General features: G+C 48.3%; 1 protein-coding gene across 1 annotated transcript in view; it reads right to left on the reverse strand.

Moving 5' to 3' along the window:
* COL4A6 (collagen type IV alpha 6 chain) overlaps window positions 1-25,184 on the reverse strand; it is a 188,977-nt gene that overhangs the window by 903 nt on the left and 162,890 nt on the right. Inside the window, exons 24-44 of the mRNA XM_052663456.1 lie at window positions 23,522-23,593; window positions 23,012-23,119; window positions 21,674-21,895; window positions 21,143-21,304; window positions 19,413-19,583; window positions 18,384-18,527; window positions 17,832-17,957; window positions 17,168-17,349; window positions 15,269-15,332; window positions 12,764-12,838; window positions 12,002-12,109; window positions 11,806-11,913; window positions 10,814-10,885; window positions 9,818-9,943; window positions 5,552-5,668; window positions 5,123-5,284; window positions 4,833-4,931; window positions 3,560-3,706; window positions 2,722-2,838; window positions 1,646-1,837; window positions 56-342 (exon numbers count right to left, since the gene is read on the reverse strand). Of these exons, the coding sequence (XP_052519416.1) occupies window positions 56-342; window positions 1,646-1,837; window positions 2,722-2,838; window positions 3,560-3,706; window positions 4,833-4,931; window positions 5,123-5,284; window positions 5,552-5,668; window positions 9,818-9,943; window positions 10,814-10,885; window positions 11,806-11,913; window positions 12,002-12,109; window positions 12,764-12,838; window positions 15,269-15,332; window positions 17,168-17,349; window positions 17,832-17,957; window positions 18,384-18,527; window positions 19,413-19,583; window positions 21,143-21,304; window positions 21,674-21,895; window positions 23,012-23,119; window positions 23,522-23,593 (2,861 nt within the window). The remainder of the gene's footprint in view (window positions 1-55; window positions 343-1,645; window positions 1,838-2,721; window positions 2,839-3,559; window positions 3,707-4,832; window positions 4,932-5,122; window positions 5,285-5,551; window positions 5,669-9,817; window positions 9,944-10,813; window positions 10,886-11,805; window positions 11,914-12,001; window positions 12,110-12,763; window positions 12,839-15,268; window positions 15,333-17,167; window positions 17,350-17,831; window positions 17,958-18,383; window positions 18,528-19,412; window positions 19,584-21,142; window positions 21,305-21,673; window positions 21,896-23,011; window positions 23,120-23,521; window positions 23,594-25,184) is intronic.

A 25,184-nucleotide genomic window follows, 5' to 3' on the forward strand; every position in this document is an offset into this window, starting at 1 on the left:
AGTGCTCCCTACCCTTGGCCCTTACCCTGGGGGAAGGGGCAGTGTGGGGCCTCACCATGAGGAAGGAGTACCCAATCCACAGACTGCGCCAGCCCAGGGGGCACTGTGGGATGGTGATGTCCTGGCTGTGCACAGCAATGGCTTGCGAGGGCGCCTCACACACAGAGCAGCGGCTGATGTACTGGGGGATCTGTGTCTGGCCGACAGGCATCATAGGGATAGGGGCAGTGGTGGAGAGCCAGTAGGACTTGTCGTTCCGTCGGGCATAGTGGCACACTTCATTCACATTGCAGTAGATGAATGGCATGGTGCTGAAGCGGGGCAGGCAGGAGCCAGCAAACCCTGGAAGGAGAGAAGATAGGCAGGGGCAGGTAAGGTCTGGCTGAGGGACCGGGCTGGGATTGTCCTTGGAGCCACTACGACTGGACTAGATGGTGGTTTGGATTCATATCCAACTGCTTGTTCCAGAGCATGGTTGCCTCTCCTTCCGGTCCTGGACTACTGTACACACCCTGATGTCTGCTGATCAAATCCTACTTTCTATGTACCAGAGAGATTGGATAATGAAAAGAGTCTTTTTAGAAACTGAATGAAGACTCCCTAAATCAACCCATTTTGTAAAACCAACATTTAATAGAGTGAGTCTACATTTCAGAGTCAGCACACCTGAAGACAATTCAGTTAATTCTTGGGTAATCGTTGTTACTCACAGGTCATATTATTATTACTACTACTAATTGCTTCCCTGGTGGCTCAGATGGTAAAGAATCTGCCTGCAATGCAAGAGGCCTGGGTTTAATACCTGGGTCGGGAACATCCTGGAGAAGGGAATGGCAACCCACTCCAGTATTCTTGTCTGGAAATCCCATGGATGGAAGAACCTGGTGGGCTACAATCCATGGGGTCGCAAAGAGTCAGACACAAATGAGCGATGAAGCACCTTAGCACTAATTGTTAATGTTAAATGGATGGTTAATGCTTTTGAATTGTGGTGCTGGAAAAGATTCTTGAGACTCCTTTGGTTTGCAAGCAGATCAAACCAGTCAATCCTAAAGGAAATCAACCCTAAATATTCATTGGAAGGACTGATGCTGAAGCTCCAATACTTTGGCCATCTGATGCAAAGAGCTGACTCATTGGAAAAGACCCTGATGCTGAGAAAGAATGAGGGCAAAAGGAGAAGGGGCGACAGAGGATGAGATGGTTAGATGGTATCACTGACTCAATGGACATGAATTTGCATAAACTCTGGGAGATAGTGTAGGAGAGAGGAGCCTGGTGTGCTGCAGTCTATGGGGTTGCAAAGAGTCAGACATGACTTAGCAACTCAACAACAACAAATATATGTAAAACATTGTTCTAAGCATCTTACATGGGTGATTTCTGTAATCCTTACTCCAACCTATGAGACAGGTACTAGAATTAGCCTTGTTCCATTGAGAAGGAGGCAGAAGGTAAAATAGGTTGAATACCATGTCCAGAGTAAGTGGCAGAGCCAGGGTTTGAACCCAGATCTGCATGAATGACTGTAGACCTGGTACTTATAACCCACTATCCAACATGGGCCCACCAATGGTTGGGAGGAACAAGGAGTGGTCCTTGTGGGGACAGATGGCCAGGGGTGGTTGTGGGAGCTGGTACCTACCCAGGTCCTGGTTGTGGGCTTTCTCTTGCCCCTCCACAAACAGCAGGCTGTAACCCACCCAGAGCTGGCTCATCCCGCTGGGGCACAGGGGCACCTGTTCTGACTGGCTGTGCTTCACCAAGGTGTAGCCCACTCTCAGGCTCTGCCCAGGCACTCCAGCCCTCCCGAAGGGGCCCGGCTTCCCTGGAGCTCCTGAGGTGGAGAGAGCAGAAAAGGGGTGAGCCAGGTACAGCCAATAACAACAGCAGGTACTCACTTGGTGGCAAGCGTTGAGCAGGGGGCATTATGTACAAGCATTAGCTCACTCAATCCTTACAACAACCTTATCACTCCAATTTGTGGATAATGAAACTGACTCTCACCACCTACAGCTAGTAAGTGGTAGAACTAGAATGCCAACTCAGATGTATCTGGCTAGAGAGTCCTCATTTTGAAAAGCACACGATCCGGTTTTTCTTCCGCAGTCACCCAACCTTGGGTTCTCTGGGATGGGATGAGGGAGCAGAGGGGGCCACTTCTCGGGCTGGCGTTGCAGGCTTTCATAGGAGATAACTGAGGACCCACTGAATCAAAGGCAGCGAAGGCAGAGCTGGGGTTAGCGAGGCAAAATCATACCCTCCTTTCCTGTCAGGCATAGCTAACAATCACGGCACTTTTCCTGTGAGCCTCAGGAATGTTGATTTGCCATTTTTGATATAAAAGGAGGTAAGTAGCAGAACAGCCATATCTTACCTCAGTTTTTCTTCTCCCTTGAACCAAACCCCCTTCTGTCCACATCAGAATCCCTTGGTAGAAGGGGGTTGGTGCAGGGCAGGGGAGTCATAGCTCTTAAGAGCTGGAAGAGAACCCAGAGAACCATTTGGAACAGTTTTTCACCTTCTGGAATATAGGGCTCTGATCCGTCACAGCTCAGAATGGAGTCGGCGTGAATGGATGAGAGCCCAGTTTTCCAGCCTCCTAGTAGTGTCAAGCTTTACTGCCAGGTTCCCTAATTCTAAGATTTGAGATTTTGACTCACTACCAAGCCTCAAACCCTTATAGAAGCCCTCTGCCTGTTAGTGCTGACATTGCCAGACCTTCAAATCCTGGAGGGCCTTGTAGTCCAGGCAGACCAGGATCACCAAGAGCCCCAGGTGGGCCAGGGAGTCCATTGGTGCCATCTTTGCCGGGGATGCCAGGTAAACCTTTAGATCCTGCAAGGAGAGAAGGCCCACAGTGGGGTACTCAATGTGGAGGAAGAGGGACTTCTCCAGGTCTTCCCCAGAGAAAGGGGACTTGTGTGTCATGCCCAGGACTCACCAGAAGAGGGCAGATTTGGCCGTCACCTGGGAGTGCACACTGAGCACAGGGCTGAGCCTCCTAGGCTAGTCCTTAGTTCACGTCTGGGTAGCTCGGCCCTGGGACCCTACTCTGAACTTAGCCCTTCTGAGCCCCTTCACACACCTGTCCTCACTTGCTCTCATCCTCCCAGAAACTCTGGGAAGGACACAGGGCAAATGCTGGGGTCCCAAGTCAGAAACGAGGATACTGAGGCCTAGAGAGACTGTTAGCTTACTCCAGATGGGGCAAAACTGGAATTAGAAGCTGGGTTTTCTGTCCCCCAACCCTGGGCTTTCTCCCTTGCTCTTTATTGCCCACCATACTCCCTCCTTCCTGCAGCAGCACATTAGTGAGGGACAAGCTGTCTGGATTAGCTATTGTGCTCTGCCCACGTCCTCTGAAGCCAAGTACAATTGCTGGCCCTGGGAGCCCTCCTTCCTGGAAAGAAGCTTGGGAGCTTTGTGAGGAAACCAAGGAAATGCTTGATGAAGCTACCCCCTTGAAGCTGTGGGGTTCCCAGCCAGTTGCTTCAGCATCCCAATCAAAGCCATCTCAGCTCCCAACTAAGTTCCCTTTCCCTGGCACCCTACTCACCTTGTAGGCCCACAGGTCCTTGGACTCCGGGGTCTCCCATGAGGCCAGGGATGCCATCAATGCCTGGAAGGCCCATGGGTCCAGGGGGAGCCTGGATGGCTTCTGCAATGGGTGTGTGTCCAGGAGCACCTCGAGGGCCGGATAAGCCTGTGGGCAGGTGGAAGAAATGGAAATGTCAGGCGGAGGCAGAGGAGGTGGCTAGGGAAGGCCCCTGGAGGTTCAGTTGGCATCACACCCTAGGACGTCAAACTCAACCAGCTGGCTTACTGATAGAAGCCAAATAAGTCAATTTGCTTGAGTGCCTGCTGAGTTCTAGTTCCTGGTAGATGAGGGGATAGAGCAGTGAGTAAGACCTTTATGACACAGTCTGTTGATAAAGATGAAATATACATAACTGACAAAAAACCTTAATCTTACTGCAAATTGTAAAAAGTGCTACAAGGAAAATGGAGAGTGCAATGACTGTGGGATCCATCCCACAGCAGAGAGGGATACAGGGTGGAGAACCTGCTTTAGTGATAAGTGGCCTGTTACAATCAGTGAAACCTAAGCTGAGATTATTAAAGCATTAGAAAGGGCTGGAGGTAGGGGAGAGTATTCCAGGAAGTAGAACTAGCATGTGCAAAGGCCCTGTGGCCAGCCAGGGTGTGATGTTTTTGGATAACAGAAAGAGGCCAGTGTGAGAAAAGCACAGTGAGCAGCAAAGGGTAAAAGCTGGTGCTGAGGGATGCCATGGGATACCAATGGATGATTTCTGCTTTTATAAGACCTCTCCCACCACAGTCTGGAGAAACAATTGTTGAGGGAGGTGCATAATGAAAGCACGGAGACCAGTCAGCAGGTCACCAGTGATTCACGTGAGAAATGTTGGTGGGTTGGATCTGAGAGGTATTGGAGGTGATGAGAGGGGAGCAGATGCAAGGCCCATTCAGGAAACACAGCCCCCAGGAGTTGCTAATAGGATTGGATGTGTGTGATTGAGGGGAGTGGTGTAAAAGACGGGCTTCATTTCTGGATTCAGCAAATGGATGAGTGGTAATTGAGTGCCAAGCCAGTACACACTAATAAGAAATGATGCAGAGAGGGGAGGTCAGTGGTAGGATCCATGGTGGCAAAGCAGCAGTGGCCTTCAGTCCTGGGAGCTGATGGTGGCAGAGGTATCCCCAAGGTGGACAGACTCCATTTCTGGTATGGTGATAAATGACTCCTGAAAGAATCTTACTCCATCCCCTCCCTTGAGCTCAGGAGCAGGTGGTACATGCTCTCAACTCACCTCTTGGCCCCGCCTTCCCCTTCATCCCGGGAAGTCCTGGGTCTCCAGGTGGTCCAACCTTGCCTGGAGTCCCCATGAAGCCAGGCTCACCTCTCATGCCTGGCAAAGCCCAAAGGAAAGCAAGTCAGGGCCTGGCACGGTGGTGCTGGTGGGGGAAGGGGGCTTGAGATTAAGCAGAGACAAGGGCCAGAAGAGCATCATCAGTTGGTCTCTGTTCACAGGGTGGCAGGAAGGGGCCATCTCCAACTGTGGAGTGGGAAAGGGCCCAGTTGCCAGCCATGCAGTCATACCTTTCAATCCTAGCTCTCCAGGGAGGCCGGAGAAACCTGGAATTCCTTGGTCTCCTTTGGGCCCTTGAGGGCCAGGAATTCCAGGGAAGCCAGGGTCTCCAGGGTCGCCTTGATCTGAGGAGGGCCCAGGGGGGCCTGGGGGCCCAGGGGGGCCTGGGCGGCCTAGGGATAAGATAGGAAGAGGGATGAGGGCAGGGGGCAGAGGAAATGGCCACTGTGGAAGGCCTTGACACTGATAGGAAGCCAAAGCCCATTCCCAAGGCAGATAATGTTCCCTCGCCTTCTGTGGGGCCCCAGTGCCCAGACCTTTCCAAACCCTTTTAGCAACATGTAGCCCGTTCCGGTCCCCTGTGTCCCTGCAGGGGGAGGGGTGTGAGGCTGGACTGTAGACAAGGCAATGCCAGCCTTCTTTGGGCTTCCTGGCTTTACCTCGTTCTCCATCTAGGCCTGGTCGCCCAGGGTCGCCAGGCTGTCCTTCTATGACTGAAGGCAAGGAGAGGCCCAGTGCACCGGGGAGACCAACGGCGCCCTGGAGACCTGGAAAACCTGCAGAGAATAAATAAAAGGGGCTGCAGGGGCTTTGTGTACCTAAGAGAGGGCCAGGCTCTCTCAGAGAAAATGGAAGCCATTAGGTAGCAGCCAGAGCAGCCTAGGCCAGCAGAGGGCTCTTGTCCCTTGCTCCTCCCTTGGCAGCCAGTGGCCCCAAACAGCTGACAGGGGCTCAGAGAGTCCCCACTGGCATTGAATTGGGATGAACAGAGCCTCAGAAAGTTCTAGCTCTCCAACCTCTCTGGTAATGGAAATATGTTAAACAGATTTCCCCAAAATCAGGAGGAAAAGAAGGTATAACTGTAGCACCTGGAACTGAAGTTTCCTGAGGTGTTTTTAAACCTATTGTATAATGTTTCATTGAGTTAGCCAGTCTTGTCTGCTGCTGCCCAAAGAAGGTTATAGACGGAGGTAGGGTGTAGCCCCTAACCAGTCAGAAGAGAGCCTCACCTGCTCCAACAGAATGGAGGTGGGAAGGGCGCTGACACCCCTGGTGTCTTATCTGGCTAATTTCTGGGTCTTCCAGGCAAGCTGGAAACCAGTTTTATAGGTGATTCATGATATTAGCTAAATGCCTTCTTAATTGCCTAAATCCCTTCTCCATTTGGCCAAGGAAAATAGCCACTTGCCTACGTACATAATATTTGCTCAAATTTCTGTTTGTGGGATGATTTCTGTTAGGTTCAAAACCAAAAAAATTTCAACAGATTATAGAAGATGTTTGTAATATGCATACATCAAAAACATAGATGATAATTTTGCTGGGAAAACATATCAAAGCTACATATACAAATGCAGAAATCTATTTTATTCTTGTAACATGGAAGGAGTGTATTTATTACTTTGGTATATTCTAGAAGATATTTAAATGAAGAGGAATTAATTCAAATTGATTGATAAACTGTTTTGCTGGTTGCAATTCTTGTTTGTGACAAGAAAATACCAAAATATTAATGTTGCATTTGATTGTTCTGACCAAAAAGCTGAAAATATTAATGTAGAATTTCTCATATTTTGCTAAGAAATAGAAAATCCATGAAAACTTATAAGGGAAAATGGCAAATTGGTTAATTTGGGCATCATTAACAGCTCATCGATTAATTGAATACTGACAAAATATAAAGGAGGAAAAAATACATTTCAATAAGTCTCCAATTATTAGAAGTCTGGAAAAGAAACAAAGTAAAAACAAAAAACAAAACTAGTCACAAAACCACATGGTACTACTTTTAGTTGTGTCTTGATGAGTCTTTGAAGTAGTTTTTATTTTCACAAAGGTAAAAATCTGAAAAGAAAGACATACTGTATTTTTGTCCTGAAAATGTATCTTCATATATCTATACATATATATGGGCTGAAATTATGTAAAACAAATAAACAAGACACCACATATAGTAGAGTAAGTGTGGGCTCGGCCCCGATTATAAAGTTTGTTTCCATGGCAATTTTTGCAGCCAACTCCTCTTTTCAAGCTGTTTCTTGATTTTATAATTACACTAATATATTATTAAACCTGAAATAAAGGTACTACTGACCTCACATAGTTAAAAAAAAAAAAAAGAAACTCAAGTGTTTCTTTAAGAATGAGATATTTTCAGTGATCACATGATGAAAATGCAAGATGGCATATTTTCCCAACTTATTCCATCATCACAGCCCTAAAAAAACCCCAAAATATACTAATGTGGCCTCTCAGTATATACTGCAAATATGGAAATAAATGGCATAATTTAATGTTATTTAGATAAATGTATTGTAGGGACAGGGTTTGCTCCTAGGAAATTTACTAAGGGGTAAACCTTTGTTATACATTGATTTCTATAATCAAATTAGAGATTCAGTTCCTGTTTGGGGGTATGATATTTGATATATGTTTTAAAACATTCTTTTAATTAGATATTGAGAAGAAGAGAAGAATATTTATAAATCATATGTAAAAAATCATCTAGATAGAATGAACATCTGTGTTCCAACCACCCAATTTAAGGAAAAGAAGATAGCAATACCTTTGAATTTCTTTTTCTTTCCTGGCTTTTTTAAGTTTATTTGTTTTTAATTGGAGTATAATTGCTTTACAATGTTGTGTTGGTATCTGCCATACATCATCGTGAAGCAGCCATAGGTATACATAAGTCACCTCCCTCTTGAATCTCCCTCCCACCCCATCGCATCGCTCTAGGTTGTTCCTTTCACACCCTTTACAGGTTTCACCATCTTCCCTCCCTCCCAGAGGCAACCAGTCCTGAGGTTTGTGTTCATCATTCCCTCTTCATCACAGTTTGAATATCCGTGCATATTTGCATCCCTAAACAAATATTGGTTGGAATCACACTAAACATATTCCTCTGCAACTTCCCCTTTCTCCCCCTTCAACATTATGCACCTGAAATGTATCCATCTTGACATGTGCTGTTTACTGCACTTGTGTTTGTGATTTTATTACCTCAGATAGCCAAAGGCAATGAATACTGTAATGACCAGGAATTCATAGTCAAGATTTAAAAACAAAAGGCATCATGCCTGTGCTTCCACCCAGGACCCAGACCTTTCTCTGTCTCCTGCCAAAGAAGCCACAAAGCCTCCCTTCCTAAGCCCTCACATCTGGAGAAACTGCTGGCTTTCAGAAAAGTACAGGTTGGTCCAGACAAAGGAAAGAGTAAACACAGAGACAGCAGATGCCCCAACATAAAATGCAGCTGGAAATGAATTAATGCATGAATATAGTTCCTGGAAAACCTACGCACATTATACAAACATGCACATAAATGCATAAAATGATGTGGTGGGACATCAGGCTCCAGAACTATGAGGACAGAACATTTGCAAATGTGATTTCCCCAGGTAACATGTGATAGTAGAATGGCCAATGTTTCTTGACCAACTACTATGTGCCATGCTAAGGTGTAAGGTGCTTAGTCGCTCAGTCATGTCTGACTCTTTTGTGACCCCATGGACTGAAGCCTGCCAGGCTCCTCTGTCATGGGATTCTCCAGGCAAGAATACTGAAGTGGGTTGCCATTTCCTTCTCCAGAGGATCTTCCCGACCCGGGGATCAAACCCAGGATTCCTGCATTGCAGGCAGATTCTTTACCAGGTAGATTCTCTTATTCACATTTTATAGAAAAGGAAACCTATGGGTTCCTTTGGGATGGAGGGGTGAGTAACCTCCTTGTTCAAAGTCATGTAGCTAGTGAGAGGGAGAGCTGGGATTGGAATCCAGTAGTCTGACTTCAGAGCCCCTGCTCTCAGCTATGGTGATACATGAAATTCATGTCTTGTTCTACACTGAGTGGGAGGTATATGCATCTCTACAACATTTCTAAGGAGAGTTAAAGAATCAGAATTCATTCTCATTATTTGAGAGGTGGGGGAAGTGAAAAAAAAAGTGAAAGTGAAAGTCACTCGGTTGTGTCTGATACTCTGTGACCCATGGACTGTAGCCCACCAGGCTCCTCTGTCCATGGAATTCTCCAAGCAAGAATACTGGAGTGGGTAGCTATGCCCATCTCCAGGGGATCTTCCTGACCCAGGGATTGATCCCAGGTCTCCTTCATTGGAGGCAGATTCTTTACTGACTTAGCCACCAGGGAAGCCTGAGAAGTAGGGGAAGGGAGACTCAGAAAGGGACTTCAGACTATGTGATGAGTCAGGGGCTGAGATTAAGGTGAAATCTGATTTCTAGTAAACCCAGTAAATCCTAATCAACTGCTTGCTGTGTGCCTGTCCTAGGGAGATATTTATCCTCTTAGTCCTGGGCTCCTTCCAGCAGCCACACTGTCTTCTCAGGGCCCCGTGACTGCCAACTGCCCTGGACACCAAGGGATTTATGGTAAACCTCTCGCTAAGTGGACAAGCCCAGTCCCTCAGGACCATTAAAACCAGACTCTGACAAAGTGAGAAAGAGAGGCCCTGTGGTTAATAAGGGAGAGCTGGAGGGAAGCTGGAGGCTAGAGAGGACTCATTGAACTGCTCTCTGACACCCCTTCCTGGGAAAGCCTGAGGTGGAGCCTACCCTCTTTTTGTCAGTACTTGGGTTCTGAAATCCCCAGAGATGTAAAGACATGCACAACTCATCCCTGGGAGCCACATGACCCCAAGGAACCCCAACCCTGGCTGCCCAGCCAAGTGTGACTTGGGCTCACTTACCTTGACTACCTTTGGGTCCTTTTATACCTGGCTTTCCTGGGGCTCCGATGCCAACTCCTGGAGAACCTTTTTCCCCTTTGGGACCAGGCAAGCCAGCTGGCCCAGGCACACCAATTATACTAGGTCCTAGGAGGAGATGCAGAGAGATGCGGGGACACAACTCAGTGGGGGTGAGGCCCTTGTGCCCAGCTCACTTGCAGGGAGTCTGCCTCACAGACACCAGAGGCTGAGGGCTGAAATGATAGGGAGGAGAGCTGATGCAGGTAGAAGGACAAACTCCATTCAGCTTCCTACCCCTCCCTTGCCGCCCCCCCCCCCCCACACACACATCAAGGCATCCCAACTGGGGGCTGGCAAGGGCATCTAGAGGGCTTCCCTGACAGCTCAGTTGGTAAAGAATCTCCTGCAATGCAGGAGACCCTGGTTCAACTCCTGGAGAAGGGATAGGCTGCCCACTCCAGTATTCTTCGGCTTCCCTTGTGGCTCAGCCAGTAAGAATCTGTCTGCAATGTGGGGGACCTGGGTTCAATCCCTGGGTTGGGAAGATCCCCTGGAGAAGGGAAAGGCTACCCACTCCAGTAAATAAGGTAATTCAGGTATAATATTTAGCATAATGCTCAATAAATGTTAACCAAATTTATATAAAACTCTAATCCAGCCACCTCTAACCACTGTTTTGGGCTTCCCTTGTGGCTCAGCTGGCAGACTCCACCTGCAATGTGGGAGACCTGGGTTTGATCCCTGGGTTGGGAAGATCCTCTGGAGAAGGGAAAGGCTACCCACTCCAGTATTCTGGCCTGGAGAATTCCATGGATTGTATAAGTCCTTGGGGTCGCAAAGAGTCAGACACGACTGAGCAACTTTCACTCACTCACACTAAGGACATCTAGGAGTCTAAGGATATGGGACACATTGTGGCCTAGAACTCAAGATCAGCCCCATCAGGCTTCTGGAAGAGTTGGTGTTCTCCTCCTTGCCTTCCAGAGTCTTGCTTACCTGGAGTTCCACGGGTCCCCTTGGTTCCTGGAAGCCCATTCAGTCCATGTAAACCTGGAAGTCCAGGGAAACCTGAGGGGAGAGAAGATCAGAAATGGTTCCAGCAACTCTGAATCATGAAGGGTCAGCAAAAGGTCCTGCCCCAAAGGGTACTGCAAAGGTTCTCATTTCAAAGGTTCTGGGCATTCTTGAAGCATTAATTAATGCCCTAAGAGAGACTGGACCACCCCTAGTCTCCACCTCCTCTCATTAGAGACCAGTAGAGCTTGAAGAGGGCCTCCCAGGTGGTGCTAATGGCAAAGAACCTGCTTGCCGATTCAGGAGACATGAGACAAGGGTTTGATCACTGGGTTGGAAAGATCCTCTGAAGGAGGGCACTGCAACCCACTCCAGTATTCTTGCCTGGAGAATCCCATGGACAGAGGAGCCTGGCGGGCTACAGTCCACGGGGTTGCAAAGAGTCAGACCTGAGTGACTGAACATGCATGCACACAAGGCTTTAAGAGCAGTGCTGTGCTGTGCTAAGTCACTTTAGTCATGTCCGACTCTTTGCGACCCTATGGACTGTAGCCCGCCAGGCTTCTCTGTCCATGGGAGTCTCTGAGCAAGAATACTGGAGTGGGTTGCCATGACCTCCTCCAGGATGGTAGATAATTATGTAACTTCAAGAAGAACTCAGAGTGGCAATGCCAAGACCTTGAGTTGCCAGCTCCCAGAGACTTGCTGCCCCATCTCTCAGTCAGGGAAAGGCTACCTATGCCAGGGCGATGATCTTCCTTCCTAACTCTGCTCTCCATGGACCCCATGTTCTCCTGTTTCCACTCATGCCCGCTCTCCTTTCTTCCTCCTTTCCCATTACCTCTCATGCAGCTCAGTCAATGACTCCCCTGGAGATGGCTTAACCCCAGCTAGGGTCTCCTAATAAAAAGTAGTTACTATCCTTTTTTGAGGAAAGGACCCTTTTCCCCACTGCCACTCCATAATATACATACCTTTGGTTCCTATTAGGCCAGGGGGACCCAGGGGCCCAGTTGCCCCTGAGTGGCCTGGAGAACCTGGAAGCCCTGGATTTCCTCTCATGCCTGCAACTCCAGGGAGTCCTAAGAATGAAAAAAAGGCAGAAATTCAGAAGGAGTCTTGACACTGATCTGAAATTTTTCAGAATAAAGTTGTCATGTGTCATGGTACCTAGGGAGCCAGGAAGGCCAACATCTCCAGAAATACCAGCTTTCCCATCTTCACCTTTGTTTCCTGGGAAACCCACATCACCAACTGGTCCGTCTTTTCCTTTCACACCTACAAAATCAAGAAAAATGCTGAGTGATCAGGCTATAGTTCAGGGAGTATGTTCCTCCACAGGGGGTGGGGGTAGGGGCAGGACGGTGAAGCCATTTTGAGCCACCATGGCAGCTGGATCCAGTGAAGAAACTCTGAAAGGTATTGTGGCAACTATCTTCATACTTGAAAGGTGCCGCCCAACTGAAAGGGCATGGCAACCTACTCTAGTATTCTTGCTTGGAGAATCCCATTGACAGAGGAGCCTGGTGGGCTACAGTCCATGGGGTCGCACAGAGTCAGACATGACTGAAGCGACTTAGCATGCACACATGCCCAACTGAAAAAGTAAGTAAACTTGTTCCAAGTGTTCCCAGGAGTAGGAGTGATGGGTGGAAAGGTTCGAGAAGTAGTTTGGATAACTATAAATTAAGGGAGTAGACACCATTATCGTAAAGGTCTTAGACTATCCCGTAAGTCTGTGAGTCTTGAAGAAAAAGTAGGCTGGTTTGCTTGGGGAAAATGTTGACTGCCTCTGAGTGGATATATGTCACATAGGAATTTTTCTGCACTGGACAGAAGTTGCAGAACTTAGGTTTGACCTCCAAAATTCCTTCCAATGCTCAGTTTTGAGGAGTCTGTGAAATGTACGAGACAAAAGTATAGCAGCCTTACCTTTGAAGCCAGGCTCCCCAGGTTGTCCCTTGGGTCCTGGGCTACCAGAAATTCCAAGTGTCTGGCCTTGATCTCCTGGGGATATCAAGAAATTGGTTAAGTTGTCAGGAGAAGGTATAGCTCAATTTGCAGCAAATAAATTTAAAAAAAAAGTTTTTGTATTGGGGTATAGCAAAAAGATCTTTTGAAGGAAAAATCATGGCCAGGGAAACTCCTTGACACAATCACGCACTGGGTAAAATGTTATGCTTTTATGCTGCAGTGCAGGGCTGGGATGCTCCCAGGCTATTGGTATAAAAATGCTGCTACATGCAGCATATCTCCACTGGGAAACACATTACTAGGCTTGGTATGGGCAGAGAAGATGATAGGAGGAGCCCTAAAATATTACCAGAAGAGGAGGCTGTCTAGAGCTGAGGGTGTCCTCTGCTGCTGAGTCTGGAAGGCAGGTGGGTCAAACCACTGCTATTCGCCTGTCTTTGACTAACAAAGATTGCAAAGGGGGTTTGGGCAAAGCAGAAGAGCAAATCAGTTCATTTGCCTGTAAACACAAAGTCTCCCCCAAGGAGAGCCTTGGGCCTGTTAGAAATCCACCTTGCTCTGGAGAAACACAATAAAAGGGGAAATGTTCCTTATCTTTCTTTAATGAAATTTTTAAATTATTTTTTTTGGAGGATAAATTGCTTTACAATGTTGTGTTGGTTTCTGTCTTATAATAATGTGAATCAATCGTAAGTATAACATATATCCCCTCCCTCTTGAATCTCCCTCCCACCCACCTACTCATCCCACCCCTCTAGGTTGTCACAGAGCACCGGGTTGAGCTCCCTGTGTTATACAGCAACTTCCCACTAGCTAGCTATTTTACATATGGTAATGTACAAGCCAGGCTTCAGCAATACATGAACCATGAACTTCCAAATGTTCAAGCTGGTTTTAGAAAAGGCAGAGGAACCAGAGATCAAATTGCCAACACCCGCTGGATCATCAAAAAAGCAAGAGAGTTCCAGAAAAACATCTATTTCTGCTTTATTGACTATGCCAAAGCCTTTGACTGTGTGGATCAAAATGAACTGTGGAAAATTCTGAAAGAGATGGGAATACCAGACCACCTGACCTGCCTCTTGAGAAACCTATATGCAGGTCAGGAAGCAACAGTTAGAACTGGACATGGAACAACAGACTGGTTCCAAATAGGAAAAGGAGTATGTCAAGGCTGTATACTGTCACCCTGCTTATTTAACTTCTATGCAGAGTACATCATGAGAAATGCTGGGCTGGAAGAAGCACAAGCTGGAATCAAGATTTCCAGGAGAAATATCAATAACCTCAGATATGCAGATGACACCACCCTTATGGCAGAAAGTGAAGAGGAACTAAAGAGCCTCTTGATGAAAGTGAAAGAGGAGAGTGAAAAAGTTGGCTTAAAACTCAACATTCAGAAAACGAAGATCATGGCATCTGGTCCCATCACTTCATGGAAAATAGATGGGGAAACAGTGGAAACAGTGTCAGACTTTATTTCTTTGGGCTCCAAAATCACTGCAGATGGTGATTGCAGCCATGAAATTAAAAGACGCTTACTCCTTGGAAGGAAAGTTATGACCAACCTAGACAGCATAGTAAAAAGCAGAGACATTACTTTGTCAACAAAGGTCTGTCTAGTCAAGGCTATGGTTTTTCCTGTGGTCATGTATCGGTGTGATAGTTGGACTGTGAAGAAAGCTGAGCGCCAAAGAATTGATGCTTTTGAACTGTGGTGTTGGAGAAGACTCTTGAGAGTTGGATCTCCGCAATCAGTCCATCCTAAAGGAGATCAGTTCTGGATGTTCATTGGAGGGACTGATGCTAAAGCTGAAACACTAATACTTTGGCCACCTTGTGCAAAGAGCTGACTCATTAGAAAAGACCCTGATGCTGGGAGGGATTGGGGGTGAGGAGAAGGGGACGACAGAGGATGAGATGGCTGGATGGCATCACTGACTCGATGGACATGAGTTTGGGTGAACTCCGGGAGTTGGTGATGGACAGGGAGGCCTGGCATGCTGCGATTCATGGGGTCGCAGAGTCAGACATGACTGAGCGACTGAACTGAACTGAATGTATATGTTTCATTGCTACTCTCTCAATTCGTCCCACCCTTTCCTTCCCCTGCTGTCTCCACAAGTCCGTTCTCTACGTCTGTATCTCTATTCCCGCCCTGCAAATAGGTTAATCAATACCATCTTCCTAGATTCCATATATATGCATTAATATAGTGGGCATATACCCTGAGAAAACCATAATAGAAAAAGACACATGTACCCCCATGTTCATTGCAGCACTATTTACAATAGTCAGGATGTGGAAGCAACCTAGATATCCATTGACAGATAAATGGATAAAGAAGATGTGGTACTTATATACAATGGAATATTACTCACCCATAAAAAGGAATGAATTTGAGTCAGTTGTAGTGAGGTAGATGAACCTAGAGCCAGTTATAGAGTGAAGTAAGCTCCTTACCTTTTAAACCTGGGAGACCAGATGCTCCTGGTAGCCCGGGAGCTCCACTGAGACCCTGTGAACCCTTCAAAGCAATACATAAATCAGTATTTCTGCTTAGCACTCAGGACCTCCCATCATCTCTTCCCGCTCCCTTCCCTGAGCCACTGCTTGAGACCTGTCCATTTCATACTCTGTGGCAGGGGTGGAGAGGATGGGGGCATCCTGCAGAGGGGAAATTGATATGCAAGGGGAGAAATGCATATTTATGGTAATAGGGGAAGGGTTTGATATGCAGATTAACCCTGGTCTTGTCATTCATAACTTCCCAGTGCCTAACAAAATTGGTATCACGGGAAATCAAGGTGTGGATGTTCTAGCAAATCTCTTAGAAAATACAGAACCTAACAGTCAGTCCAGGAACTTGATTCACTCTACATACAGTTGGCTATCCCCACCCATGCCAAAGCCATGATGGATGAGAACAAGTGTGGCCTTCCCATGTGGAGCTAGGCCTCTGCCACAGGTTCTGCAAGGAATGTGGAGTCTTTCTGCCACTAGGTAGCGGGCTGTATGCAGGCAGGTACTGGAGTCTGAATTTGGTCTAATATTCCCATGATTTTCACAAGAAAAACTGTCTTCCCTGGCTAATGTCCAACATATTGAGTTTGAGAAGCAGGCATGTTGGCTGCAATTGGCCCGGTTCCTCTCCTGGCACCTGGTATGGTTTGGGTTTGAGATGTACCCAGTAAGGACACATGCTACCCAGTCTGATGTGGGTCACTTAGCTTCCTGGACCATGACCACGACATCCCCCCTTCACCTGGTGTTTTCTGTGCATCGCCATATCTACTCATTCAGAGCCCCCGCTTAAGCTGGGACCCCTCCCAGAGTGCCTTCCCACTTTGATTGCATCCTTCCTAGTACGTAAGTAGCAGGTTGAGAATTGTTTTGCATTTTCTTCAGGTGTGTGTGTGTGTGTGTGTGTGTGTGTGTGTTTTCTCTCCATCAGCTGGACTGATACTTTTAAAGGACAGGGACTGTGCCTGCAGGGAATACAGGTGTCCTGTGATCCAATTTATTTAGTCCCTTCAGTACTATTATTGCTACTGTTTATTTAGAGTCTGCCATGTACCAAATACAATGCTACCTGCTTTATACATACTTGCTCCCTTAACCTTCACTATAGGCTGAAGAAGGTTTGAATACTATTCCCATTTTGAACAGATGAGAAAAGCAAGGCTCCAGCAAGTGGAGTGATATGCCCCAAATGACAGAGCTAGTGAGTGATGGAACGGAGAATCAAGCCTATGCCTGTCTCATTGCTAACTACCCTTCCACCCTGCTTTTTAAAAATCCAGGAAAAAAACTGACTTTGATTCTTTGCCAGTTGTTGCCTAGAGGCAACAAAGATCTTTCTGAAATCAAAACATCAAATAGTCTGTACTGAATTCTTCTAATGTGCCAAACTCAACATGGGATGCTGGCAGTGGGATGCAGACAAAAAGCAAGCAAGGCTTGCTCTCAAGTCCTAACAATCTCATTGAGGAAATCAGACCCAGGCAGAACCAACCAGGATCAGTGGAAGCAGTGTGAGATGTAGGGTGCCATCAGGGTGGGAACTCAGGGACTCCTGGAGGGGCGGGTGCCTGGGCTGGGGCCTGAAGGACCAGCAGGTCATCAGCAATTGCAAGGAGGATGCTCTGCCATGTGAGGGAGATAGTGTGAACAAAGGCCTGGAAGAGGGGATGTTCGGGAACAAGTGAGAAGACCTGGCCAACTCAAGGAGGTGCCTTGTTGGGGTTAGCTCAGGGAGGGCATGGGAAGTGGGCTGAGATCAGAAAGGTGGGCAATAGGGGCCCATCCCTCTGCTATCAAGGCCGTTCCCTGGTGGGGAGACAAAGATCTGGGCCCACTTACACTTTCTCCTCGAATTCCTGGGAAACCTGTGATTCCAGGGTGTCCCTTCAGGCCAGGTAAGCCCCGTAGTCCTGTGGAGCCAGGGGGGCCTGGTCTCCCACTAAGTCCCTTGATGAGGCTGGGGAAGCCAGGAGCTCCAGGCAAGCCTGGTGGCCCGGGGTGGCCAGCCTCTCCTTTGTCACCTGGGAAAGAAGCAAAAGTCTTAGGGAAACACTCTGGGCAAGAGAAAATCTGTTCCCCAAGCAGCAGGTGCCCTGGGTCACAGGTAGGCAAAGGGAAAGCTTGGGGACAGTTAGCTTGGGGTGGGATGGGGGTAGGAGGAGGTGCCTTTGGCCTTATGGGGTACCAGCCAGGGCCACCCCAGCTTCCTCAGTCGGAAAGCCACTCAGTGCCCACCCTCCACTATCTGCCTGGCCCCTCCAGGGGTACAGCCACCTGTGGTTCAAAAACTGAGTTCCACAGGGGCAGTGCAAACTGGCAGTCTCACAGTCCAGATACTCCTCAGGCCAAGGAAATGCGCCTCCGTGCTCTTCCCCGCCAACCACTGCCACCCACACTGCTGCTCTGAGGGTTCTTCTACTGTGGGGGCTTTTTTCAGTAAAGAAGTCAAGTTTGGTCATGAAAACTGTCGGGTATTTCTCCTTCCCATTCCCTGCCCAGGTACCTCTGGGTCCGGGAAATCCAACGGCTCCAGCTGAGCCCTGAGAACCTTTGTCTCCTTTGAAGCGGAGGTTTAGCATTGTAGGTCGATGACCGGGTATCCCAAAGGGGCCTGGGTCACCTCTGTCTCCTGCAGGGATGGAGGTCATGAGGCCGCGTGAGAGGGGCTTAGACACAGGGTAAGCATGTCATATCAGCTCTTTCATATCAGCTCTTCCCGCACCACTCCAGGGCCCTTTCTGGATTCTTCCAGCTTCTTTCCTGCCCCTGTTTCCCCAAATTTGCATTAACGGGCATGCCCTCTTCTTGGACAAGCCCAAGGTCCTACAATTTTAGACCCTACTCAAAACCCTTCTCCACTAAGCATCTGGAAACGTGTGTCAAGGCCCCTAACATGCTGTGGTAATACAGAGTGATTGAGGTCTCTGGGTTTAAAAGGATTTCATTGAGAAACCTCAAATCCTGAGGTTGGTACAAGCCACCTGAATGACAAAGTAGATAAAATGCACCTTGGGAAGCATGGGTGGCAATTCCAGAACTGGGTTCCCCAGCTCACCTTTTTCACCAGGGCTACCAGCCCATCCAGATGGCCCCACTCTTCCTGTCGACCCAGGAATTCCCTTTAATCCACTTGCTCCAGGAATACCAGGGAGACCTGGAATCCCTGGAAAACCTGTCAGTCCAACAGACCCCTTCTCACCTGTTGAGAAACAAGAAATTCTATTATTATCCCTGTTTGACATACAAGGAAATGGATGCTCAGAGAGGTTAGTTAACTCACCCAAAGTCACATACCTAGAAAGTTGCAGAGGAGAGGTTCTGACCCATGTTTCTCTAACTCTAAACCCCAAGCTGTTAGTACATGTTATGCTACTTGCCTGAATAGGGACATGGAACTAAGTACCAGGAAGGAAAGAAGAGCTGGACACTCCTCTTACGATTTTTCAAGTTAGAGCTCATGTGTAGCACAGAGAAAATAAATAAATAAACTTAGGCCCAGGAGGCAGAGAGATGAGCTCTAGCCTGGTGCTGTTGCTAACCAATTGTGTGACCTTGGACCAGTTACTTCCCTTCCTGCCCAACTCCTGGTGTCTACTAGAATAATCAAAGGAAGTGAGAGCCATCAGTCTGTATGAAGGGTTCATGCAAATGAGTAAACCTGGTGTGGCTGTTGCTGTCCTGGGCTTTGCTGCTCAAGTTATTCAGCCCAGTGTTCCACCCAGCAGGCAGGGAAAGTGACTTGCTGTGGGTGGGAGTCCTGCTTTAGCATTTGTCTTCTCCTACTGTGAAAGTGTTAGTTGCTCAGTGTCTGACTCTGCAACTCCATGGACTGTAGCCCACCAGGCTCCTCTGTCCCTGGGATTCTCCAGGAAGAATACTGGAGTGGGTTACCATGCCCTCCTCCAGGGGATTGTCACAACCCAGGGATCGAACCGGGGCCTCCTGCATTGGCGGGCAGATTCTTTACCATCTGAGCCACCAGGGAAGCCCTGCTCACCTCCCTCCCCATTCCCCTTTCCTAGGAAGAGAGGAGGGAGGAGGCAAGTTGGGCACCCACTGGTGCCTTCTTGATCATTTTACTTACCCTTCAGACCGGGCAGCCCTGGCAACCCAGTAGCCCCTGGCAAGCCTGAGTTTCCCAGGAAGCCAATTGGCCCTGGTGGTCCCGGAAGCCCTTTCAGCCCAGGCAGGCCTCTCTTTCCAGCTGATGCAGGGAGACCTATCTCGCCTCTTGGACCTTTCTTTCCAGGATGTCCTGAATCAGCACAGGAGAGAATACATGATAGCTGTCAAGTGAGACTATCCAGATCTGGGCCACTGCCCATTCCCCTGGCTTCTGGTTGGTTGACTTGTTGGGGTTTGTAAACAGCCTTTGAACAATGGGCCACGCAGGCTAACAGGCAGAGTTTTCAGTTGGTTGACGCATAGCACTTATCCCCCAGGGTGCCCCACCAGCGGCTACCTTTATCAGCATGGCACTATAGCTGGCAGGGGAGATGAGCAAACCCCTTCTGATGACAACTCTTCTCCCTTTATGAATGTGGTTCATACTTTAGCCCCTGAATGGAGCTCTAGCGAGCCAGGGTGGCAAGTGGACTCTAGTTTCCTGGTACTTCCAGCATGAATCAGTCCACAATGGCTGTTTCCTGAGCCAACCGGTGAAGTAGAGGTTAAAGCCCAACAATTGTTGCAGCCTCCTAGGGAGTCATGGATCAGGGCTGCCCTTTTAATCCCTCATGCAAGCAGTTAAGTCAGCCAGTTCCTTGGCATTAGAGTTGAAAGACCCCCTAGTGCCAAATACTGTAGAAATTCCCAAGGCCCATCTGGTCTCCTAGGTATTCTGAGACTTCTTTCACCGGGCTTTCAGTTGCTCAATGGGATTAACCTCTTGAGCTGCTGCCAAAGTGGAATGTTCAGGTACAAAGCAAGGAAATTAAAAAATCAAAGGATCAAATCAGTGATGAGAGAGGTATTTGGGCCCCCAAGGACCTAAATGAATGGCTGGCTTGGCTTTCTATGGATTGAAAAGCATCATGTAGCTGGGAGCCCCAGGATTCTAATGGGAGGCTGTGAAGGGGATTCCACAACAAGGGAAGGAAATTCAATGGGGGCCAACCCCACAGTATGAGTTCAGGGACCCCCTGGCCTTACCAGGTTGTAATGTATAGTAAGATAATTCCCTGAGAGGCCAAGCTGGTGGGGGTGTTAGTCTGTGAGCTTGTGTGCTGTTTTCTCACCTCGAAAGCCTATGTGAAGACCCCAGAAACACACAACCACAAAGAGGATTAAAAAAGATATTAATAGTTGTATACAAACTCAACTTCAGTCACGTGGCCAGGAGTCAGGGGTGAAAAGGGTGGTGTGAGAAAAAGGCAAGCTGCAAACACTAGGCTGGAACCAGAGGATGTCATGCCCCACTGTGGAGTGAAAAGCACTTTGGCTCTGGGTCCTCAGAGACCTGCTGGCCCAAGAGGCAGGCTGCCAGGGTCGGGGCATGGGGGTGGGGTTTGTGGGTGGGCGGGCAGGGTGTGGGGCGGGGTTTGTGGATAGGTGGGCGGGGCGTGGGGCAGGGTTCATGGGTGGGGGCCATCGGGTAGGGGCGAGGAGTGCTCATATTTGAGGGTCACTTTTTGGAGGCTAAACTTTTTCAACCTGGCACCGTGGGGGGCTTGAGATGTGAAATGCAGGTTAGACAACTCAGTTTCCTTCTCGGCTCTGACCCTGTCACACTGCTGTTACTGCCCCTCAGGGTGCCAGGGCCCCAAGGCCCAGCTTAAGTCTGTCAAGTTGGGGCTGCTCCTCTGAAGGACCTACCTGAAATGCCTGGAAAGCCTGGGGGTCCGCGGAGCCCGGGTTTGCCCTTGATGCCAAATAGACCACTAGGGCCTGGGGGGCCTGGCTGACCCACGCGGCCTGGTATTCCAGGGCTGCCCTGCTCACCTTTGGGGCCGAGCAAGCCCGACTTCCCAAGCAAACCTGAGGAAAGGAAGAGGCAGATGATCACAGCCTGGATTGATAGCAGGGACCACTCATCAAACCACCTTCCAGCAGAAGAGCCCAGCCCCAGGATGCCTCCGACGTGCCACTGTCTCATCAGCTCCAGCCTTGCTGCTAATTATGGGCTTTGCAAGAAATCTGACTATGGATTCTAGATACTTCTGGAATTACTGAGACAGGAGAATGGACTCAGGTGATTTAAGAAAGGCAGAGAGAGAACACAATGACTTTTCATTTCAAGCTGCTAGTTCATCCATCACCCCAGATTCATGCAGTTATTCATGCAGCTACACCAGGTACTGAAAGCCTTTCTGCAGACTGTCAAATAGGTGGGGAAAAGAAAGTCACCCTTGAGTCCTGGAAGGCCAGAGTCTCCAGGAAATCCTCTGTCCCCAGGCAGTCCCTGTAGACCTTGCTCCCCCGGAGCACCATTTTCAGCACCAAGGATGTCACCAGGGGCTCCCTTGGGACCTGGTAAGCCAGGGCTGCCAACTTTCCCAGGCAAGCCATCTTTTCCAGGGAGCCCAGGAAACCCAGGCAAGCCCTTCTCCCCATGAGGTCCAGGAAACCCTAAATGTGAAGAGTCAAAAAGAAAAGGCCATGGCGGTTTAGAAGTCATAGGTTTGGTTAGAGGACTCTGACACAGATTTTTTTTACTACTACAAAAGTTGTCACATTAGTAATGTGTGGCTTTCCTTAAAGGTCTCTAGTCCTGGGAAGACTTGCCCAGTGGCAGGGACTGCAACGTGTGACCCAGAGGAGGTTCTAGCTCAATGAGGCCAGGCCTTGGGCAGAGCTCAGCAACCCACTCCTGGGGCTCCTACAGTGGCTGAAGAGCACAGGTTAGAGCCAGGACCTCCTGTCAAAGGCCTGGTCTCTTCTGGGGTTGTCTAACTCCCGTACACATGCCTCCCTCTTTCCGGATGGTGGAGGGACCTGAGACACCAATAAACACAAGGAAATGTGGCCTAAGATGAGCCCCCTACTGCTGAGCAGAGGTGGTTCTCAGACTGAGGATGCATCAGAATCCCCGGGGGCAGGGGTGCTTGGGAAAACCCAGATTGCCGGGCCCATACCCCCACCCTGCCACAAAACTTCTAATCAGCAACTCTGCCAAGGGGCCAAGGAACTGCATTACTAAGAAGTTCCAAGGTGATGCTGATGCGGCTGGCTGAGGGAACACAGTTTGAGAACCGCTGGTGCACTGTAGCACAATGAAGCTCAGGTTAGAACAACAGGGTGTCAGCCAAGGGTCTGAAATATGCCAACTTCCCTCTCCCTTATCTGCATCTCTTTCTCTGACCTTTCAGGAGTTGATCCAGGGAACTGCCAGAACATGCAGTCAGACCAACTGACAGAACATGCGGTCAGATCACCCAGCAGAGTCCTAGCCCTGTCACTAGTGACTTTGTGATCTCAGGCGAGTCACTTTCCATATGTGCCACAGTTTCCTCTGCTGAACCTGAAGGGGTTGGCTCAGCTCATCACAAATGGCCCTTATTGCTCTGAGACGCTGTCCTTCTATAGCTCTAAGCTCTGTCTTGTCTGACTATGAAATCAAAACCACCCCACTTACACCAGAGCACAAACCTAACTTCCTACAGTGGGTGGATGGCTACCACAATCCAAACACATACTCACACAACAGGAGAGGCGGGGGGCAGGGGGAGAAGCTCCTTTTCTTACCTGGCAATTCAGGCAGGTGAACCAATCCTGGACTTCCGGGGTCTCCTTTATTTCCACGCAATCCAGGTTGGCCTGGAGCCCCAGGGAGGCCACGGGCCCCTTTAGGGCCTGAAAACCCAAATGTGAGTGGTAAGGGGAAAGGAACGTTGGTATGGCTATGATTTGTGATGTCCATTCAAGAATCCTAGTCTTAGGAATTCCCTGGAGTCCAATGGTTATGACTCGGTGCTTTCATGCCAAGAGTGAAAGTTCGTTCCCTGGTTGGGGAACTAGGATCCCACAAGCCAGGCAGTACAGTCGAAAAAGAAAAACACCTAATCTCTTGGAGGGCCTCTCTTATTCTCCCCTCCCCACACAGCCCTCTCTAGCAGCCATTCTATTCCTCAATTCTCATGGCTGCCCTCTCAGAAGGAACGTGGATCCCCCAGTGCTACTGGGCTATCCTTGGCTTACTTTGGTACATGGTCCTTACATGTGTGTTCAGTGGCTTTTTCTGGCCTCATTCCATACCTGGGAATCCGGGAGCTCCTGGGAGTCCTGATGGACCATATGGTCCAGGAATAATACAAGGCAAGGTGATACCTGTAAATGGTAACATGTAAGCAGCTGAACCGATCGAGTCAGGGATGACTTCACCCTAGCATGCTCCTTTACTTCCATTCCATTGAATGCAACAGCTAAGTTATTCTTTCCACCCAGAAGCTGGGAGCCCATGCAGAAAAATCTTGGCTTCAGAAGCTCTTGGGAGTTACTCCTAGTGCAATTGCTCATGGATAAGAATGCCCCTAGTGTCCTAGTGCGGGGACACCACATTCTAACAAAGTCTCCTGTTGTGTAGGAACAGCAGCAGACAGCAGTTGCCCATTCACCCTGCCCTCAGGTGGAGCCCCTCCCTAGAATGCATGCTTAGGGTTAGTTATTATTATGTCCACATGACTAAATTGGAGGGTTTGAAGACAAGACCCCTCAAGTTCACATGACTGCTCTTTTCTTGGAATGAGGCTTTTCCCAAACCACTGGGTTCTTTTGACCCTCGTCATTTAGGATCTACTGAAACCTATCCATTATCCTTGGTCAGATGGACCCATATGTCTGCACCAAACAAACACTGAAGTCCACTTTCTTGATCATGACAGATGGTGATCTTTTGCTCAGCTCCTCATTTGAAACTGTCGACTCTGCTACTGGGAGAAGGGGTCATCAATTTCAGTATTCAAGACATTGAAATTGATGCGCATAGCCCTTCCCCTAGCAAATTCTTCCTCACTCACTCACAGTGCAAATAAAAAGTCTACGATCACAGAGGGGAGGTTTAATAAAATACCAGTGAACGAATTGTTAGTTGGCTCCTTCAGAGGCCATGTACAAACAATCGCTAATAAAAATTAGTCTTGCCTATTCATTAAAACAATTCCCAGAGATCTACTTTAAGTCACAGAGCCCACAGTTCTAAGAAACTGCTATAGCTTTTGTCTGTACTTAAATCACAAATTACATCTCTTACAGATATGTATACAACCTGTGATTCAGACAGCTTATTCAGCTGGCTGGCATTCCTCCCCGAGAGTCTCGCTGTCATTTTCTAATACAAAAGCTTGATGGCATTTTTAGCCCACCTGTTCTAAGTCCTAAATCAAAACTGGGAATTCAACAGTATAATGTGTTGGTTAAGAGGTTGGGCTCGGAAGCCAGACAGAGCCGAGCTTGCATTGTAGTTCTACTGCTAACTAGTTGTATGAGCAAGATACTCACCCTCTCTGAGCCTCATGTGTAACATGGGAGCTACTTATCTCATATGGTACTCGTGAGGATTATCTGGAATAGTGCTAATAGCACTTAGCACAGTGCTGGGCACCCTGGTATGTGCTCCACGAGTACTAGTTTTTTAGTATCTTAACTTAAGGAGGAGTATTCAGAAGAGCTCCTCAAGGCCATCCCCTAGATTCTACCTCATTCAGGTTAGTGACATATTTTGTAGCCTTGGCAGCAGCTTTCTGCCTTCTAGACTTCAAGCTCCTATAGTTACATTTTCACAGGTGGAAAGATAGCCACAAGCCTGATCTTCCTCCACAGCTGGTTATACCCATCTCCATCCTGCCAGGTGCTGAAATGATGGTGCTCTTTCAGAGAGCTATTTCCCTACCGCAGAAAGATGCTCTATGAGCAAGCATCT

This window comes from Budorcas taxicolor, chromosome X, assembly GCF_023091745.1.
Source record: "Budorcas taxicolor isolate Tak-1 chromosome X, Takin1.1, whole genome shotgun sequence".
Lineage (NCBI taxonomy): Eukaryota > Metazoa > Chordata > Mammalia > Artiodactyla > Bovidae > Budorcas > Budorcas taxicolor.